This window comes from Callorhinus ursinus, unplaced genomic scaffold (genome assembly GCF_003265705.2).
Source record: "Callorhinus ursinus isolate GAN/ISIS: 27379988/994484 unplaced genomic scaffold, GSC_fseal_2.0 scaffold12, whole genome shotgun sequence".
NCBI classification, from domain to species: Eukaryota; Metazoa; Chordata; class Mammalia; order Carnivora; family Otariidae; genus Callorhinus; species Callorhinus ursinus.
The window spans coordinates 36401109-36422182 of record NW_027397074.1 but is presented as its reverse complement, the minus strand read 5'-3'; the positions used below and the strand labels follow the sequence as shown (position 1 = coordinate 36422182).

General features: G+C 36.6%; 1 protein-coding gene across 6 annotated transcripts in view; it reads left to right on the top strand.

Annotated features, from left to right (window-relative positions):
• Window positions 1–18574, top strand: part of TMEM196 (transmembrane protein 196) — a 52693-nt gene extending 34119 nt beyond the window's left edge. For 2 of the 6 annotated variants that reach the window (XM_025873357.2, XM_073898936.1), the window contains exons 2-5: window positions 6547–6603; window positions 11199–11453; window positions 12617–12690; window positions 15743–18574. In XM_025873357.2, the coding sequence (XP_025729142.1) occupies window positions 6547–6603; window positions 11199–11453; window positions 12617–12690; window positions 15743–15749 (393 nt within the window). In that variant the 3' untranslated portion in view covers window positions 15750–18574. Of the gene's footprint in view, window positions 1–4912; window positions 5048–6546; window positions 6604–11198; window positions 11454–12616; window positions 12691–15742 lie in introns of those variants that run through there. The other 4 variants (XM_025873358.2, XM_073898937.1, XM_073898939.1 and 1 more) reach the window with 3 other exon arrangements.
• Window positions 18575–21074: the final 2500 nt, after the last annotated feature.

The following is a 21074-nucleotide window of genomic DNA, read 5'->3' as shown; positions in this document are numbered from 1 at the left end:
GAGGTTCAAAACTGTTTCTTTGAATCTGTAATCTCTTTTCTTCACTCACTTGCCCATCGTGAAAAAAAAATCCCCTTTTCAATACATTTTTTTCTGGAGAATTGAGAGACAATCAAAATGCTTTGCAACATGAATGCTTTATTTCAGCCACTACTATGAATGTATTGAACTAAAAAAAACTTTCCAAGTAAAAATGAAATGTTGTGGTTATTGAAGCTATATGTACTTTAATATGAAGTGGTTTATGATTCGTTATATTTAACTGAGAATAAAACTACCCATCCTGATGAGGATAGCCAGAAAATCACTATCATATCAGCACAGTTTCAGGGAAAATATGAACTATGTTAGCACAGCAGCATTTTCTGTGCTAAACTACGAAATAATCCTTTAAGAAACTCCAGTTGTCATTCTTGAACAGGTGATTGAAGTAGAATAAAAATATCCAAGAACTGGTGGTTGCAAAGCAAATCATCAAACTTTCAATCCATGTACAAGGAAAAATACATTGTTTAACCAGAAATAGATTTCTTTCCAGTCTCCCAACATTTAATATTTGTTTTCTTGATCATATTTCTATATATTTTAAAGAAACCTTAATTTTGACAAAATTGTATAAATCATTAAAGTTTATCAAAGTATTAAGTTCAATGTGTGGTTTAGCTCATTATCTTGAGTGGGGGCAAGTGGCATCATTTCTACTTTCTAGTATGTATATCTTGTGTAATGGCTAGTGAATTTCAGTGAAAATTGTTTCATCTGAGGCCGTTAAATATGATGTGGCAAAATTTTTAATAAGCTCTCTTAAAACAAGATTGGCCCACCATCTTTCATAATCTCTTCACCCAACACTTGCTTGTTCTTCTGGCCACTGTTTTTATCTGCTTCCATTACAACCATGGTTTCAACATTTTCCATCACATAATTTAAAATTGAGAAACTCTACAAGAGCCTTTTTTTTTACTCTTAGTCTTTTCCCAGAATAAACTTTCTTGGACAGAAAGAAATACTAATAAAGAATTTATTAACAAGCATCTAGGTCAGTGCTGAGAGAGGAACAGAAAGAAACGAAACAGAGAGGCAGATAGAGACAGAGAGAAAAGCAGATGGAGAGAAGCGGTTTTCATTCATGTATTCATTTTAGGGATCTTTTAACAAACCCCTTCCCTTCTTTACCTAGTAGACTTTTTTTCCCCTTCTGTTTTCCCTCTTAGGAGGAAAACTGAATGCATTCACATTTAGTCTGATTGCTTACACTATTGAATTGTTTATTCCAACTTATTTTATAGTTCCACTTTATTTCCTTTCATTTTTTTAAAACTTCCCTGACATCTCTTGGTTCCCTCTTTACTGTCAAATTGTATTTTTCTCTTTATTATTATTTTCTCAGTCTCTGTATTTTAATGCACAAAATTAAAGTTGTACTTTCCGTCAATATCTAGAACTAGTTAGCTTGTCTGTTATTCTGCTAAATGATAAGAGTTTTAGAATACTACTTATATCTTCTTTACCCCCACCTCACCCTCTCATGCCAAAATCACCTGGGATATTCATTCGAAACAGATAATTAATTTTTCCAATCAATACTTTTGAATCTAAAAGATTTACTGTTTTGTTTTATTTTGTGCTTTTTCTCCTACATTTCTTTTTTATCTCCTGGCTTTCCCTGGTTGTTTTCCTGAACAGCTTCTAGTAATTCTTGTAGCGTGTGTCATGTAAAATGTTTTGGAGCCTGTATCAGTTTCCTATACCTGCTGGAACAAATTGCCACAAATTTAGTGGCTTAAAACAACAGAAATATATTCTCTTTCACAGTTCTGGGGGCCAGAAATCTAAAATATGTCTGTGGTGCTAGATTCCTTCTGGAGGCCACAGGGGAGAATCCATTTCCAGCTCACAGAGGCTGCCTACATCCTGGGCCTCGGGACTCTCCTCCCCCTCAACAGCCAGCAGTATGGACTCTTCACAACTCTTTTTGTCTTCTTGTGTCTTCTTGGAACCTTCTGTCTCTTTTTACCTTCTTCTCTTCCTCTTAAAGGACTCTTGTGACTATATTTAGGGCCTACCTGGACAATCCACAATAATCTCATTTTGAGATTCTTAATTTAATCACATCTACAAAGGCTTTTTTTTTTTTTTTGCCATAGGAGGTAACATTCGTGGATTCTGGGGATTGGGGCTCTTTGGAGAGCCATAATTCAGCCCACCACAGTGCTTTTGCCCAAATGATCCTGTCTTTTCTGTAATCTCTTGTGTGAATGAGAATTTGACTGGATGTCAAAAGTTGGAACGTGCTTTATCTTCAGAATCTTGCCAGTATTTTATCTTGATATAGTCTTTATGCTGTTCGTGCAAAAGGCAGTCATTCTAGTGAGGAAATGATTGTGCTATTATCGTGATTATCTTTGGTGCAGATATATTTTTCTACATTTCCTCTAGTTAGAGTTGCAATCCATATTTGCATAAATCCTGGAAACAGTAAGCTTTGCTACCCCTTTGCCAGGGGCTTAAAGCATTTGCTTCATAAGAAAGGAAGCCTAAGGACAGAGCAGAGCTTTGCACCGTCCCCTCCCTGCCCACACACCCATTTATGTGACAACACACGTCCCCTCCTCCTATCTCTGCAACAAAAGATACATAGTTTGTTTGTCTAGAATTTCCTTTGAGGGCCTTATTCCTCTTTGAACTGCAGTTATTCCATTGCCTTGGACTTCAGCATTCTGAGGGGCTCTCTCAAACTTATCACTCTCTTAGTTTTTCTGCTTTATCTTATTGTTTAAGTGGGAATGACATCTTTGTTCTTTCTCCATCTTAAGCAAAAAAGCAGAAGGCTCCCTGGACCTTTCATGAAGAAAATCCACTCAAAATATAGAATGCTAGTTCCATATTAGCTCCATTTCATCCTACAATGAGTCACAACCTTAGTTATCTACTGAATTTAATCTAAATTGGAATCAAATGAATTCCACTTGGAGGGCTAACTAGTTTCATTACATAGTTGCACTTCCTATCATTAGATCACTTGATCTATATAACTTCATAGTAAAAGCAAAGCCAATAGCTCTCCTGGGTTTAAATAGCCCATCTTCTCAGAAATAAAATTATATTGTCTCATGTAATATTGTTTATCTAATTCAGATACATATGTCTCCAGCTGTCAATTTTACTTTTTTAAACTGATTTGTTTTTCACTTGTTTCATAATGTAGTGTGAGTGTTTGCATCCTTGATAAAGTTATATTGAGCAAAAAGAAAAGTATTTTGAAATAGAACAAATTCCCTTTATAATAAGGTACACTTAATTGTAGACTGTAATACAATTGATTGATCTTATAATCATTCTTTTTTTTAAAAAGATTTTATTTATTTATCTGAGAGAGAGAGTGAGAGAGAGCACATGCGAGGGGGGAGGGTCAGAGGGAGAAGCAGACTCCCTGCCGAGCAGGGAGCCCGATGCGGGACTCGATCCCGGGACTCCAGGATCATGACCTGAGCTGAAGGCAGTCGCTTAACCAACTGAGCCACCCAGACGCCCTGATCTTATAATTACTCTTATTACAACAAAAATTAATAATGGGAAGGGCAAAGAGAGCAATTACAGATGGCCAGGTGTTCGTTGAACACTTTTGGTTGGATTTGCTAGTCTGATGCACTGTACTAGCACTGAAAATCCTTTTGAAGAGCATTTCAATACAATATTAGAAATAAATTAACTCTATTTTTTTTAGTTTTTTTTTAAGATTTTATTTATTTATTTGAGAGAGAGAGAGAGCACAGCAGGGGGAGGAGCAGCAGAGGGAGAGGGAGAAGCTGGCTCCCCGCCGAGCAGGGAGCCCGATGCGGGACTCAATCCCAGGACCCTGGGATCATGACCTGAGTCAAAGGCAGATGCTTAACTGACTGAGCCACCCAGGCGCACCAACTCAGACACTTTAAAGAGCCTTAGGTTACATGGGTAATTTGTGACCTTGATGAGTGACCTTGAGCAAGTCACTAAGCCTGTCTGGATCTGTACTTCCCCATCTGCAAACTGCAAGGACCGAATTAAGTCATCTTTTAAGATCCCTTCCAGGGTGCCTGGGTGGCTCAGTCGTTAAGCGTCTGCCTTCGGTTCAGGTCATGATCCCAGGGGCCTGGGATGGAGTCCTGCATCGGGCTCCCTGCTCGGCGGGGAGCCTGCTTCTCCATCTGCCTGTCTCTCTCTGTCTCTTCTGAATAAATAAATAAAATATTTAAAAAAAAAAAAATCCCTTCCCGTGTTCTGACTTGGAGTACAAGACAGCCCATGAAATTAAAAGATCATTTACTGCTTTTTTGTGCTTCTTTTACACTTCTCTATAAACTGTGATGGCTAAATTTCAGCTAACATCCCTTACAGCCTCCTCATAAATATTGTGATTTTATATACCGCCCATTATATGGGTAAATTTTTTCTCAGATTAATAGTTTCCTCCAGGGAATGCGGATTTTGCATACCCTGACAGAAGTAACTATCCAGAAGTATTTATTCTCTAGGCGTGACTGGGAGTAGAAATATATCATTTGATTCCCCCCACTACGCCAAGCTCTGAAATTCCTTTCCTTAGTGGACCATAGAAGGAAGCAATTTTATTGCCATCTCGATGTTCTAACCAAGTGGCTGGGAAGGAGAACTCGGCTTAAACTCCTGAGGTCCGCTCAAGCTTGGCTGTGAATAAATAATGGCAATGTTTATAGATTTCAGAAGAGATCCAAGGAACACAAAACTACATTGCTTTCAAATTATTTCAGGAATGAGTTCTGGGTGAATGGACTTTCAGGGTGAGTAATGGGTTAGTCAGGCAAGCAAGGAGGAGGGCATGCTGAGGCTTTGATCTGAAGCTTGGCAGCACCAAGAGGTACAGAACCGTTCCAAACTGGAATGGCTTGAACACAGCCCTTATAGACATGAGACAGGATCAGTAAGGAAGAGTCCTTAAGGACAAGTTCATCTGGATCCAGGACACAAAGGGGAATGGGCGTGACAAATGGTTACTCAGAAGTAGGTTTTTAAAACTTCTGAAAAGTATGTGAGTATTCAAGCTTTATAAAGTTCTGAGTTTTTATCTTCTCATGGTTTAAGATATTAAAATTATTTTATTAGATCAATTTATATAATATGTTAACCCTTGTCTGTCATAGGCTTTCTAAATATGATTCCATTTATTTTTTTGCCTTCCAGAGGTATGTTATTTTTTACTATTGAAAATACAATTTTATGTATTAACATTTATAAGTATTTTCCATTTTGGTCTGTGACTTTGCTGTTATGTCTAGTAAATCCTTCCCACTCCTCTAAAATTACATAAATATTTAACTTCGTTGAATATTAATTTGAAAGATCATCTATATTATAAGCAAATTGTTATATATCCTTGGTTTCTCTGATCTGTCCGGCCACATCATTGCCTGCTTTATAATTATTTCGTTCCCTTATATGGAAAGATCCCTGCACAGGAAAACTTCCTTAACTCATTATTTCTTTATCAAATTTTGTTGGTGTTTCTCACATGCATTTTATTTATTTCAGATAATTCTTAGATTATTTTTATGTATATATTTAAAGTCTACCCATGTGTGAAACTCACTTAAAACCACTCATATTATTAGTTCTGACTTGAGATAGCACAATTTAAAAGAAAGTCAAAAGGAAAAACTTAACTGCATTCAAAGCTTTATCTGCTAGTCTGAAAGCCCTTAGTGGGCTTATTATTTATTAATGACTGTATTATTTTATTTATATGGTTTGCTTCTAGCCAGATGTATGTATAAATGCACATTCAAATAGCTCTAAATGTTTCTAACCAAGTTAAATGATCTACCATTCTCCGATAACCAAAGTATCTAATAGTGTGTCATTGGTAGACTATTTGATGCATCTTTTCTTTGCAAAGTGATTATGTCACCAACGTGCTTATTTACAAGAAATGACATGCCATCAATAGCTTCGTCTCCTTGAGTTCTTCCAACATATCCACAAGGACCATATTTCTGGTAGAATGAGGAGGTCACCATTTTACCTGACATAGTTTGAGAGGTACAAAGAATGTCTCTGATGAAGAACATTTCCCTTTGATGCCTTATCTTTTTGTTTGTGTGAGATTCACTACCTATAGTAGAGCGCATTGATTCCGAATTGCTTGGAAATCAATTATGAATGAATGTATCACACCACTTTTCTCCCTAAGAAAGTAGAAAGGGATAAGAAGACAGTGGAAAAAAAATAGGAAGAACAAAACTCTAAATTTATTTACTTCATAATTTTGCCTGGTGTAAAACTGACTCAGGTTTTGTTTAAGTACCACAGTTACCTGTATCAATCTTGCAAAGAACACATTTTCACTAAAGTTAACATTTTTATCTCTTACCATTCTAAATGAGGTATCTTCCTTTCCAGCTTTTGATGGGAACGTAAAATTTTCACACTTCCCTGGAACAAGTGTCATGAGTGAGCTATAAGCTAAAAAAAAAAAAATAGAAGTTTTCTTATCTTTGAATATGGAATAATTTTTATTCTTTTCCCTTTCAGTTTCTTCTTTGTGGCATATGTGGAATACTGTGCGCCAAAAAAAAATCTGGACTTGTCGTAAGTTTCTGCCTTGTTTGTATTTTGCATTGAAGTATTTGAAATGTAGGAACCTGAAAATGGAAATGATGACAAGCCAACTTTCACATAGTGAATGTTACTCATTTAGGATGAAAAGAGGACTGACCATTAAATACTAGCTTTTTCATTTTCAAAAAAAAAAAAAAACCCATCAAGATTATTAGAGACTATGACAAAAGAAAAAGAAAGAAAAGCTTTGATATACTCTTTAAATGCGTGAATATGCAACCCATAATGACTGCTGTGGTTGACAATCTCCACTTTCCCGGTTTATAGATGCCCAGACACTCACATGAATCCTTCAGTAAGCTAAAAAAGACATGGCCTGAGTGCATGGGAAACTTAACTGTTTAAATGTGGAACTGGGCCTACTAATTACTGGCTTTGACTGTGAAGTCAATTTTTCAATGCAGCAGAACAGCTGGGTTGTTATAGTTACCGTTAATTACCAATGATTTTTTTTATTTAATTTATTTTATTACTGTGAACACAAACATAAGTGTTTTCAGATGTTTTTCAGTACTGTCATGGGTTTCCGGGGTATGGAACATACTTCCAGTTAACTCTGATAATGGCTGGAGGAGAACTTCTGTATGCTGAAGGGTGGGTTCCCCACTTCCCTCCATGATGTTTTTTTGAGAGTTCAAAAGAGGGGAAAAGCATTGTTTATTTTTTTGTGTGCAATAGGAAAGTTCATAGACCTTTTTTTTTTTTTTAAAGATTTTTATGTATTTTTGACAGAGAGAGAGAGCACAAGCAGGGGAAGCAGCAGACAGAGGGAGAAGCAGGCTCCCCACCAAGCAGGGAGCCCGATGTGGGGTGGATCCCAGGACCCCAGGATCATGACCTGAGCTGAAGGCAGACGCTCAGCCGACTGAGCCACCCAGGCGCCCCAAGATCATAGACCTTTATAAGTTGGCAAAATTAATACTACACTTGGACCCTAGAAAGTGGTCTTTGATCCTAAAAAGAGTTTTCCAGGGGGAAGCCAGTTATCTGAGGAGGGCATGGATGGGATTATTAGTTATTTTTGTTTAACTACTGTTTTTTTTTTTTTAAAGATTTTATTTATTTATTTGAGAGAGAGAGAATGAGAGATAGAGAGCACGAGAAGGAAGAGGGTCAGAGGGAGAAGCAGACTCCCCGCCGAGCAGGGAGCCCCATGTGGGACTCGATCCCGGGACTCCAGGACCATGACCTGAGCCGAAGGCAGTTGCTTAACCAACTGAGCCACCCAGGCGCCCTTAACTACTGTTTTGAATCACATCTTTTTTTGTGAGGATAGCTCTTGTGACCAAAAAATGAAGCACCCATTGCCTTAGACATGCGAGATGGAATTTTTTAAAGTTACATAAAGGGAAAGCATTAGATACAGATTTTGGGAGGCTTGTAATTTGCATCTGTGAATCTTCCATCACTTTTCAGACATGGCCTTCATTCTCTCTCTACTTTTATTTTACTGGCGTCTTTATGGCTATATAATAACAATTTCTTGGAACTTAGAAGAAAGAGAGAGAGAGGAAGGAAGGAAGGACAGACAGACGGGCAAAGAAAGAAAGAATGAGGGAGGGAGAGGAAAATAGGGAGAGGCAGAGCAGAAAGGGAACAGGGGAAGGAAAGGGAAGGGAGATGTCTTCATCTCTTTGGGCTGTTATAACAAAGTACCGTAGACTGGGTGGCTTATAAACAACAGAAATTTATTTTTCACTGTGCTGGAGGCTGGACCCAGACTAGGGACCCATTTTGTGTAGCTAGGTTCTGATAAGGTTCTCTTCCAGGTTGCAAATGTTTGACTGTGTCCTCATTTAGCAAAAGGGGAAAGAAAACTCTCTAGAATCTCTTTTATAAAGACACTGACCTCATTTATGAGGACTCCACCTTCCTGACCTAATTATCTTCCAAAGATCCCACCTGCAAATACTATAGTATTGGGGATTAGGCTTCAACATTTGTATTTAGAGGGACACAAATATTCAGTTCATAGGAGGAGGGAAGAGAAAGAATTTTTAAAAAGGCACTAGTGTCTTTTTTCTGTCTTTCTAATTCTCTTAAGAGTTATTTAAAAAAATCATAAGAGCTGAACTTTTTATAACTACCATTCACTTTAACTTCTTTTACACTCTGATATTCCTGTAGATGACATTTAGCTCTCAAGGATTTTCTATCCTTCAATCAAATTGCATGATAATTTCTCCACTCCAAATATCTCTGGAGTCTAAATTCTCTAGTCTGGTGAGATTTGAAAATCATATGTGGTTATAAATGTGGGTATAGATTTTAATATTTCAATTCCTAGGTGAGAATGTTCTATTTGCACACATTAATGAAGTGTCATGCCTTTCAAGAATGAATGAGACTAATATCAGGAGAGATTACATGTTTTCTAATAATAGTCAAATAATTTGTCATTTACTTTCTTAAATAGTATTCATTACTTGAAGGCTAGAATGTAACATTTTCCCATATTTTCTAAGAATGAGTCAACACCAAAATATTTCCCAAGAAACTGCATGCTATCTGAATATACTTTAAAGGTAGAATATTGATTCTTTGTGAAACTGGAGGCAACAGGTTCCCACTTGGGATGATTCAGTTATTTGGTCATTGATATTCAGCATTATGTTTAATCAACCATAAAAAGATATATTCATCCATCATTGGATTTTCAGTCTTGATGATAAATACTGTGAGACAGACACAGTAAAGATGCTGAATTAAGTTAGAGAAACAAAACAAACTACTTGTAGTTCTTTCTGCCCACCATGCTATTTCATGATGCTATTTCAGGTATCTGTGGCCTTACCCTTTTCTGGAAACTGTATGCACTTAGTTTAGATGACATGTTATCAGGGAAGTCCTGTCTGAAACCCCTGGCTGGGCTACATTCTCCTCCTTATTCCAAGGGCAACCAATTCATCCCTCTTTTTTTTTTTTTTTTTTTTTTAAGATTTTATTTATTTGACAGAGAGAGACACAGCGAGAGAGGGAACACAAGCAGGGGGAGTGGGAGAGGGAGAAGCAGGCTTCCCGTGGAGCAGGGAGCCCGATGAGAGGTTCGATCCCGGGACCCTGGGATCATGACCTGAGCTGAAGGCAGACGCCCAACGACTGAACCACCCAGGCGCCCCTCATCCCTCTTTCTTAATATTTGCCATCCATGTTGAAATGTGGGAATCTTCTCTCACACAAGACTGTAGAGTACTCAAGGGCAGTAACTCTGAGCTATTCTCTTTTGTAATGCCAACAGCTGCCTCACTCAAAGCCTAACAGATGCTAGGTGCTCAATAAATGCTTGCTAAACTCAGCTAAATGTCAACAGCAAATAATTCCCGATAGTGTAAAATTAAATGCTAAATTAAGTTACATCGCTGTTTGCCCGATGGAATTATACCAAAGGAGGAGATCAACAAATCCAGGAAGGCTTTCTGAAGCAGTTAGGACTGCCTTTGGGCCTTCCATCTAGGAGTCCAAGAAAGAAGCAATATCATTTCCAGGAAATGGAAAATATCATTGAGGTGGGAATGAACAAGTTGTAGGATTGGCAAGAGAGAGGACTGTAGTGGAGACCATGTTCTGGAGAAAAATGGAAATAAGTGTAGATAATTAAATTAGTATCACACTCTAAAGTATAAGGAAAGCCCATGGGGGAATTTAGACAAAATGCAAATACAAAATAAAATCATTAAAGCTTTTGGAATATTCAGTTACATTTATGATATTTAGGTAGAATAAAACCCCCAAGGTCTCTTCACAGAGACCCGGATCAAACCAATAATAGGATCAAAAGCAAAGCCACATCCTTTGTTTCGCCAAAACAACCAGACAGTATTTTTGGAATATCTACTGTGTATTCTTCACTGTGGTGCCACAGAGTAACAAAAGATTTGTAATATAAAGGGCCAGTTCACAGGGAGTCCCTTAACTATCCTTTGGGGAAATCGATACACAATAAAACTCCTAGGAATGCAAAAGAGAAGTAACCAAATTCCCCAGGATCATTTAGCTAGAGAGGTATAAAGATCTGCAGTTTGGTGGAACTCATGACAGTTCAATGAGAAGATATTTAGATATTTTAGGGGGATTAACATAGTGAAACTGGATTTAGAGTCAGAAAATCTGGATTCAGTCCCTACACTTGAATATTACCTGCTCACCATTCATTGTCCAAAATGTATATTACGATTTCTCTCAGAGGTTTGCTGGGTGGGTTAATTGAGATAGTATCTGTTCAAGTTCCTAGCATAGTAAGCACATGATAGATAGTAAGTAAATATTATTTAAATCTGAATCTACCTTGAAGACAAATTTTGCTTATTTCAGCGTTTTCAAAAGATGTATCCCTGGCCTTCATACAGTCAGCGATTAATTCCAAAACACTGTGGTCTGCGCTCTTTCCATTGAGTCCGATTGCCCAGAAACTTGGTGAAAGGTTAGCTCCTGTCCTCTGAGAAGCACCCAAAGTTTCTTGCCTTTAGTGTAGCTCAGCTATTCTTGAGGTGCAGCCAGGACAGTGCACTGTGTCCTGGTCAGCTTTGTTTCCTTGACTTTGACACTCCCTTTCTTTTCCTTATCAGATGATCCTTTTCTCTGCCTGCTGCATCTGTGGGCTCATTGGGGGCATCCTGAATTTTCAGTTCCTTCGGGCAGTGACAAAGAAGACCTCTTCCCTCTATCCTCTGCATCTCGCCTCCATGTCCCTTGCGTGCATCGGGATCGGCGGCTGCACCCTCTCTTCCTGGCTCACTTGTCGACTAGCCAGCTATGAACAGAGGAGGATGTTCTCTGAAAGGGAGCATTCTCTGCACCACTCTCATGAAATGGCTGAGAAAGTGAGTTTTGTAGCTCTTCTGTTCACTGCTAGCTTGGCTTGAAGGCTGCAGTCAAATCTTGGTCAGGCATCTGGCAGCTTTAGACGAGGATTTGAGGAATTGGATTTTCTAAAACTTTGGCCCTAGTGGGCTAAGAATAGGAATTTTTTATTTTTTTTCTCTGCTATTTGGGGTACACCTATTTTCAATAATTTCAGAGCTCTCTATCTATACCAAAACCCAGTTCCTAAAATAGCATTCCATAAAATATTGAATGCCTTATAAATATGGATTTTTATGTGTTGTACTGAGGAAAAACACGAACTAAATACCCTCTCAACTCAATAGTGCCAGTTGTAGAAATCTGATGAATTCCCCTTTCTAGCTCACCTCCTGTGCTTGTAAGCAGATGCATTTGATTATGTAAATTAGATTTTGAAGCATAAAGGGACCTTTTAATAAGGCAACAAAAAGCCTTGCCTACCGGGGCAGATATTACAGTCCACATAAAGCTTCATTAAATTCTCATCTAAACTTCATGCATATTTTGGTAGCTTTGCCTATATTTTAAATAATATTCTTGCATAATTGTTTCATGACACTCATTCAAACAGGAAGTAACATCTATTGCTTGAAGGACAAACGATAGAGTGAGCGGTCTGTGTTTCTATTGCATTTTGCACATATTTCTTAATTCAGCTCCTGTTACTGGATCTATGAAGGAAAAGATAAAACATCCGTAAACTAACCTGGTTAAGATAAGGGCCACATCATATTTCACTTGACATCATGGAAATAAAACTGCTCAACCACAGAATAGAAGAGAGAGTAGCAAAAGAGTTACTACTGCATTTTTCTTCAGCATGTTATTTGGAAGAAAAACTATTTATTCCATAGTTTTTTTCCATTTTGTACGCAATCAATACATTCAAATAAAGAGAGTAGATATCCTTAAACTGCTCCATGAAAAAGGCAATTTGAAACAGATATACACGTTCTTAAAAAAAAAATTATAGTACTGTTAGCAGGCCTGATAATTTAAAGAAATGGGTTGTTAAAGAGAGATTACCATTATGTATTTGGATAGTGGCTCATTTGTGCTCTATTTTTATACTACTGTGATTTCGTTTTTTTGTGTGTATGTTTGTGCAATATTTATTATATGATTGTTATATTTATATTAGAGATTGAGGGCTATTGAAATAACCGACTTGCCCAGCTGCCCGGTGGTGCCCCCGACACCAGAGTTACCTACAAGGTACGCTGATTTCTAGGGAGTTACCATGTTGTAATGTCACCTCGGGAAGCAATGCCTCTTCCTAGGAAGGCATGATGTCAGCAGATCAGTCTGGACTGATGCTGTGATGTCTGTTTCTCCTCAAAGTATCTCTTTCATGAGAACTACTTTGAGGACCCAACATAAACCTACATGGCAGAGTCTTGCAGCTTAAAATGTGGTTGAGTATTTAAAATATTCAGCCTCCTATAAGCATCCAAACACATTTCTGTTTGGATGATTCATGACTCCCTTATTTTCTGCTACATCATGATTCTGACTCAATAACATCATTCACAGACCAGAGTTTTGTTTTTAATAGGTGTGTCTGATGAAGACAAACTGTATCTCCCTCGCGCCAAAACTGCATGAGCAGATAACATAAATTTGACACTAATGCAGTAAAAATGCTGTATGAGAGTTGTCTTTTTACAAGATTATCTGATGTGATACATTTCACATTTATTTCCTATACTTTGGGCTGCTAAAAATAAATAGTCGCCATTCTCGCTTTGGTTAAACAATATAATTGGAAATGCAGAAAGTCACATTGATACTATGGCCCAATGGCAGAAAGTATATCCACTTGCAAATAGTCACATTTGGTCCTGCCCAAATTTAGAGTATATTCTTCTTGCCAAATTGGACATGCCTATTTGCAAATAAACTAAAAATGCTAATGCATTTAAAACCTGATTTTGCTCTTTTCTCCTACCCTTGATTTTCCTGTGTCCATAATAGTGTGAATTTAGTTAGGAAAATGCTTTTCTTCTGTAAGCTTTTTAAAAACTAGATTTATTTTTTAAAGATTTTATTTATTTATTTGACAGAGAGAAAGAGAGACCGCGAGAGAGGGAACACAAGCAGGGGGAGTGGGAGAGGGAGAAGCAGGCTTCCTGCGGAGCAGGGAGACTGACCGATGTGGGGCTCGATCCAGGGACCCTGGGATCATGACCTGAGCCGAAGGCAGACACCTAACGACTGAGCCACCCAGGCGCCCCTAGATTTTTTTCTTAATCCTGCAATAAAATATCCTACATTAGATTAATTTTTATGGTTTTTAAGCTACTTTTTGAATGCAAATTCATTTTAGAAGTACAAGCACCTAAGAATCTTACTTCTGTCAGTTCATTAGGAAATTATTTTTATACTATTGTGAGGAATAGAAAAAGCTGTATGAGTAAATTTTGTTAAAGATCATTTTTGAAGAATCGTTTCTATTTAACTTGCCACCCATAGTGAGTTCGTGAATGAAGCCTCAAATCAGGTTTCCTGCCTATGAAATTAACCTCAGCCCGACAACCCCACTGTGTCTCCACACCTACTTTTACTGTGCGCACGCCTAGTGAGCCAGTCACTGAACCATCACCAGGCCATAGAAGCAGGCTGCTGGCTCCAAAGGACCTTCTTCACGTTCTGTCAGTCTTTACCCTAAAGGAGTGTGAGTTTCTAGGCTTTCCTCGGCACCTTACTTGGGAGATGTAATGGGTACCCAGGAATGAGATAACTCCTTAGGACCTGGAAGGGGCCAGGCACTTTGCCTGGAAAGACAGATCTTTTTTTTATTTTAAAGATTTTATTTACTTATTTGACAGAGAGAGACACAGCAAGAGCAGGAACACAAGCAGGGGGAGTGGGAGCGGGAGAAGCAGGGCTTCCCGACGAGCAGGGAGCCCAGGACCCTGGGATCATGACCTGAGCCAAAGGCAGACACTTAACGACTGAGCCCCCCAGGTGCCCCATGGGAAGACAGATCTTGATGTGAGAATGGGACACGGCCCCAGTGCCTATTGTCTCCTTTCTCCAAATTTTCTTGGAAGAAATTCTACCACATCTTTCAAAAGACAACAACATTTTCAAAAGCAAAGTTCAAAAACCAGGCCAATTTCTACCTTCCAGTCCCTCACAGATCCTCCTAAGCAAATTGCCAAACCAGCCAAAACAAGAAGCAAGTATCTTTATTCTATTTCATCTCCTATATTGAATTTTCTAAGAAAAGAGATTCAAAATAGGGCATGGATACCTTTTCGTTTTTCAAATAAATATTTGGGAAGAATTTCTAAAGTTAAAAGCAAACAGTTCTAATTCTCCTGAGCAGAAATCAAATATAAACTGATAGGCTTGAGATAAATGAGCAATAATTTGGATTTGAATTTTCTTTACTACACTTTTGCTAATAGGCTTGTTCAAGTGTGAAAAGATTTTTAGATAGTTTTGCCTAAATATTATTTATAATAAGGCACACTAACCATGATAAATGTGAATGGGCTTCACATCTCATTACATTTTAATATTTAGGGAGGAGTTTAATGTTCAATAAAATGTATGAATTCAAAACATCTTAATTTTTCTTAAACTAACATTTTCTCAAATTACAAATGGAACTTATGTGAGTTCATCCTTTCTATCTAAATTTTCATTTGCCTTCCATGTAGTTTTTCTTATTACCATCCTTGAAATTGATCCCTTAAGAAACATATTAAGAGGTTTTACTATTTGTTTGGTTGGGCTTTTTTTTTTTTTTTTTTTTTTTACTATATGTGTGATAGTGTCATGAAAACCATTCTTCCCCACTGTGATTTATTTGTGACCCACCATTACATATAAGCAATGATCCCATTGTGGGCCTATTTCATTTCTTCGCAAAAAGGCCACACATTTTTCTATAGAATGAGGTAACCCCTAGACTAGGTTGGCACTTTGTTGACATGCTCAGCAGAGAGGCCAATGCAAGGGGGAAAAAAGTATGCATTTAACCATCTTCTTCTTTCTAGGTGAGGTCTTTCCAAAATAAAGTTGAGAAACAAAAGGAGAGACTCAAGGGACTGGGGACAGATTGAAGTGTTTCTGTGTGTAGAAGACTTTGGCCATGAAATTTCATTTTCTCAAATGCAACAACAATATCAATCCTTGTCCTTCCCCAAAACTCAGCAAGTTTTTCAGTGGCTTGAAATTTGTTTTGCAAACCCATTAACCAAATCAGTATCTTACTCTGGAAGTAAATTTTAACTAATTCATCTTATTTTCCTAACAGGAAATGACAGACAACATGAGCAATGGAGGACCACAACTGATATTTAATGGAAGAGTATAATCAATGTTTTAAAGAACTGAACATTTTTTAGGATTTTCATGAGGACAGGAAATACCAAAGGAGTAGGGGATAAAATTAAAACAGTTCTTGCATTTGTTTTTATCTATTGTGAGCACCCAGTATAATCATTCTCCCTCAGTTTTGCCTCAGTTATTTCTTCAGCTTTTTTTTGGGGTGGGGGGAGGTGAGAACCTTCCAGAAATGTTCTGGTGCAGGAATTTGAACAGACTTTCGAGATTGTTCTAAAGACTTTTCAGGAAAAAAAAAAAAAGGAATAAACAGAAAGATTAATATTCTACAAAAACACTATTTGACTAGCATGAGTATTAGGTTTGTAATGACATATTTCTTATAAGTAATCAAAAGTGCAAATATCAAGAAATAACAGTAATTTATTGATGTCTTTGTTTTGAAAGACAATGACTTCAAGAATACCACAATTCAAAACCTCGGTAATGCCTTGTTGTAAAAACATTATAATTATTTCCAATTTGTGAATGAATTATATTTCATAATTTATTTGTAAATGACAAAAAACCCTAAAGCATAAAAAAGAAATTTTTTTTTAGAGAGAGACCATACTAATCTGTATGATATTTTTGCATTTTTGCACAGGGTGAAAAGTTATAAATGAGTATCCTCAAAGAAAATAAATATGTTTTGATTATACCGTGCAGATTGATCTGCATGTTCATGAATAAGCCTAAGAATAAAATATAGTATGTGTGTATGTGTGTGTATATATACTGTAAATATAAAAATATATACAGCATATATTTATAGCATTCATGAATGTAAATAGGTAATCAAAAAGAAATTGTAATGCTCTTGGGGTATTATCAAGATTCTATTCCCAAAGAGATGGGAAAGCAATTTTTCAAGGCTTTTATATGTCCACAAAATCACACGTTTGATTTCTACTAAAATTGTTCATTTTTATTCTTTTTATTATGTCTGCTGTGTGTAAATATCATTGTGACTGATCTTTATGGAGTTGAGTGATCTGAATAGTGTAGTATAAAGATAGATTACTTATCTGGCTATTTTACTACTATGGTATTTATGTAATAACAATGATTAATACTGATTTATAAACATAACAACTTTAAAATCACATACTTCCACATTTATAAATACAGACATAATGACTTGTGATTTTCATGATAATTACATTTCAAATACTTTGCAGCCCAATTAAATTATATAAAAGGACAGATGATGTATACCCAAAAGGTAAAGTTATAATTCACTTTGCTAGAATTTAATTTAGATCTTTTTAAAATTTTAAAATTTATGTGAAATAATACAGACAGACCATTTTTAAGAATACATATATCCAAAGAACCTGGAAGAGTTCTTTGTAGAAGGAAATAAAAAGATAGGCTTACATTTATACAGTTAGATTCAATCCTTCTCTTCCATAATGAAATGTTAAAATAGCCATCTATGACAATATGAATAGGCAAGAAAATAGCATGGTCTTTGAAAATATTTATGACAATACAACCTCTGGTAACAGATAAAAAAATCTACTATTTTAAAATATGTGGTTCTCACTGTATTGTATACTTTTATTTTTCCCCAAAGCTAATCAATTTTCAGCTCATTTTTATGAGTTACTTATTGAACCACAGGTAAATTCAACCTTGAATATTCAGGATGAGAACATGTTATCATTTAGAAACAAAATATGGCTTTTAATTATGATAACAAAATAATAACTCCACTCAATGGAAATCTGAAGGTCTTCTCGTTTTAGAGCATCGTGATCATCGCTTACCCTATTTAAGTCGACTCATAAAAAAATTCTGGCTGTAGACAGTCAAAAGAAATAGCTGGGCTATGGTTGTTTGGTGTAGTGTTTGAAGTCTCCTAACTCATATGAATAACTTCATTATCCAGTAGATTACAGAAGTTGCCCATAAATGCAACCTCAAATAGTGAATCAACATTATCACTATTCTTTTGATGCCACAAACAGGCATAAGCTTTATCACTGAAAATCTAAACTATATGATGCAGATATTTTGTGTATATATATATATATATATATATATATATATATATATATGTGGCTCTACTGAATTTACACAAGGGTGTAGTTTTGTACTGAAGGAATAACCACTGACTAATTTTAGGTGGCATTTCTTTGTAGACATGTTTGTATAATACAGAGTTCTAATACATCAGTAAGATGTTTTAATGCCTTTTGAAATAATTTATGAAATCACCCATCAAAGGACAAAAGTGGGCATATCACTGCTTCGATATAGAGTTAAGAAGAGATGCAATCATGACAATTATCCAAATAGTCTACTGTGTATATAACCAGATATAGATATGTCTTTAAATGTAGTTCTCTTAACCCAATATTTTCAGGGCTCAGTTGTTTAGAGGGATTTATTTGGGATGTAGAATGATTCTTTCTGAGATAAGTAGGGGATGTTAGGAAGACATTGTTCAAGTACCTGAAAATTTAATTTTCGCGGTAAATTGAACTATGAACTAGAATACTTTAAGTGACCACATTATAGTTTTGGTATGAGCCTACCCTTGGGGGAAAGTAAATTAGGAAAAAAATATGTGACACTAGTGTGATGGTGTGCTACAAAAGGTGAAGTTATTATAAGCATAGAAGAATAAAAGTGGGCTCTGCTTGGAAATTTTTAAACGTGTGTGTTTAAACACACACACATATACAATTGTTTAGAAGTGGAACGTGGTATGATGACTCTATTGATATGTCTATGTAATAAAATGGTGTGCTTTGAAACTGCATATGGTGTGAACTCTCTTTTCATTGTGATAGAAAAAATAGTTTCCCCCGCTAGGTTCTGAGATTGGCAGGGGACAGGATACTGTGAATGAAAAGGCAGAGAGAGTCCCAGCTAGTGGATGTGGAATTCATACAGGGTATTTTCCGAGACAGGAAGGATGAAAGTGTGTTCATATGTAGAGAGGGAGTGGGTGAAGATGCAGGACAAAAGGAACATGAGAAAGGGAGGTCCCGCGGAGGCGGGAGTTAATAAGATGCACGTTGTAGGAGACAGATTTAGCTATAGATAGGACTGAAGTTGCAGGGGATCTCAGAGATGAAACCACAATATTCAGAGAACTCTGCTAACCTTGTGCTTGTCAAATTATTGCTACTGGCTTTTGGGGTGGATGGTAATTCATTGTGCAGACTGCCCTATGCGTTTTAGGCCATTAAGCATCTCTAGTACCCCCTCTACTGAATGTCAGGAAGATTCCCCGGGTGTTACAAACAAAAATGTCCTAACAAATTTTCACCTATCTCTTTGGCAGGTAAATATTGCCTCCTAATTGAGAACCACTGAGGAAAACCCGTGAACACAATCCGGAGCGGCCAATGTTAATGCTACTTACAAATGTAGACTTGAATTGCTCAGAATCATAAACTCACTATTCTAGGGTCTGCCTATATTATCTGATACAGTAGCCACTAACCTAACCACGTGTGATTAAATGTATATATAAATTAATCAAAACAAAATTAAATACGCAGTTTCGCAGTTGAACTGAGCTAGCCACATTCCAAGTGTTGAATAGCCAAATAGGGACAACAGCACCTCAGAAAGTGTTATGGGTCAATGCTAGTCAAAACCACAGAGAGGGCAACTATCCTTAACCCTCAGTCAACCAAGTATCATTATAATAAAATGTGAAAAAAATCAGTAAACTCTCCATGGAATTTGAAGCTGATGAAACAGTTAAATCCATGGACAAAGAAAAACTAGCAAAAATGCAATGTAGGCCAAATCCATAGTGAAGTTGAAAGGTGTTAGAGTTTTCATGTTTTAAAAAAATTCTGTTCATGGAAATATTCTACTAAATAACTAAATATTTTATGTTTGACAGGTAAAATGAGATGTTGTGTAACTTCTATTTTTGAAGAAATTTACTCACCCTATTACCATGCATCAGTGAAAAATTCTGCATTTCTTATGCTTGGGAAGGTGGGAACAACAGTCAGCTGCCCTCCACTTTTTTCACTGACTTAAGCTCAAAAGTGGCATGTTTAGAAACCGTATGTCCAAGGCTACATTTTCAAAGATTATTTAGCAAACACGTTCCAGAAATTAAGATAGAGCATCTTAAGTACCATTTGGTTAGAACACAGTTTCCCAAATAAAGTTTCAGAACTTGGCATCACTTCATTCTTGTCTTCCTTAAATCATTTTTCTGGAAACATATGTAATATTTCTTACTCAAAGTATGTGACAGCCAAGAAATTCAATTATTCCAAAACCATAAATCACAGGTTGTGAGTTACTCAGAACAGAGGAAACTGATTCAGGAATTGCTTGATATGTGGATGCCTAGTAAAATTATACAAAAGTTTGGTTTTTTATTATTCTTTTCGCCAGGAAAAATATTTACTGAATACAAGAGTCTTTTACTAGGAATGTATTTCCCAAGAAATATATTGTAAAAAGTTAAATTCTAGATCTAAACAAATGGATTTCAATATTTTAATAGTTCGATAGTGTCTACATTAACTATTTATAGGCACATAGCCTTCATTTAACCATAAATCCTGAAGAACTAGGTTCCATCTTTAAACTTTCCTTCACATAGACTAGGGACTATTGATTTTTGAAGTTTTTTTTTCTCTTCATTAACACCCAGAGGCTCTAATCTCTTAGCCACATAATAAATTATTGCAAGCCCTACCTCAAAAGCCAAAATGTATTGTGTTACTGAAAATTGCCAGAGAGACTCTAGAATTTGGCTGAAGCTTCACAGAAAGTCCTAAAATCTTGTCAAATTTGCATCAAGTGTTTGACTAACCTCAAGGAATCAGGACTCATGACTGCTCCTTGTTATTTATCAGTGAGGATATTTGTCCTCACCTACTCACTAAGACAGAGGTCCTCTAATGTCATTTCACAATCCAGATGGAGGACTGGAAGATATTCCTGGGGCTCTCCAAGATCATTGCTCAGGAAAGAAAAGCTACAGGTTCCTTTGTGGGGTCTCTACCATCCCCCACTCTGTCCCTCATTGCCAATCAGCCAAGGAAAGAGGTAACAATCAGTCTTATTCATACAAATGTACTCTAAGGGCCCTATGCTGTCTAGATGTGCACTCCCCTCATTAATGCCTAAAATATCTTTTGAGATCTGGACTTCTGTGTCTTTTCTATCTTCTTATTATATCAACATTTTTACATCGATCTCTGAGAAAAAAACATTAAGTTTAATTTTAAAAGGATCTAGGTCTTCTAAAATAAAACAAATTGCTGGGAAGA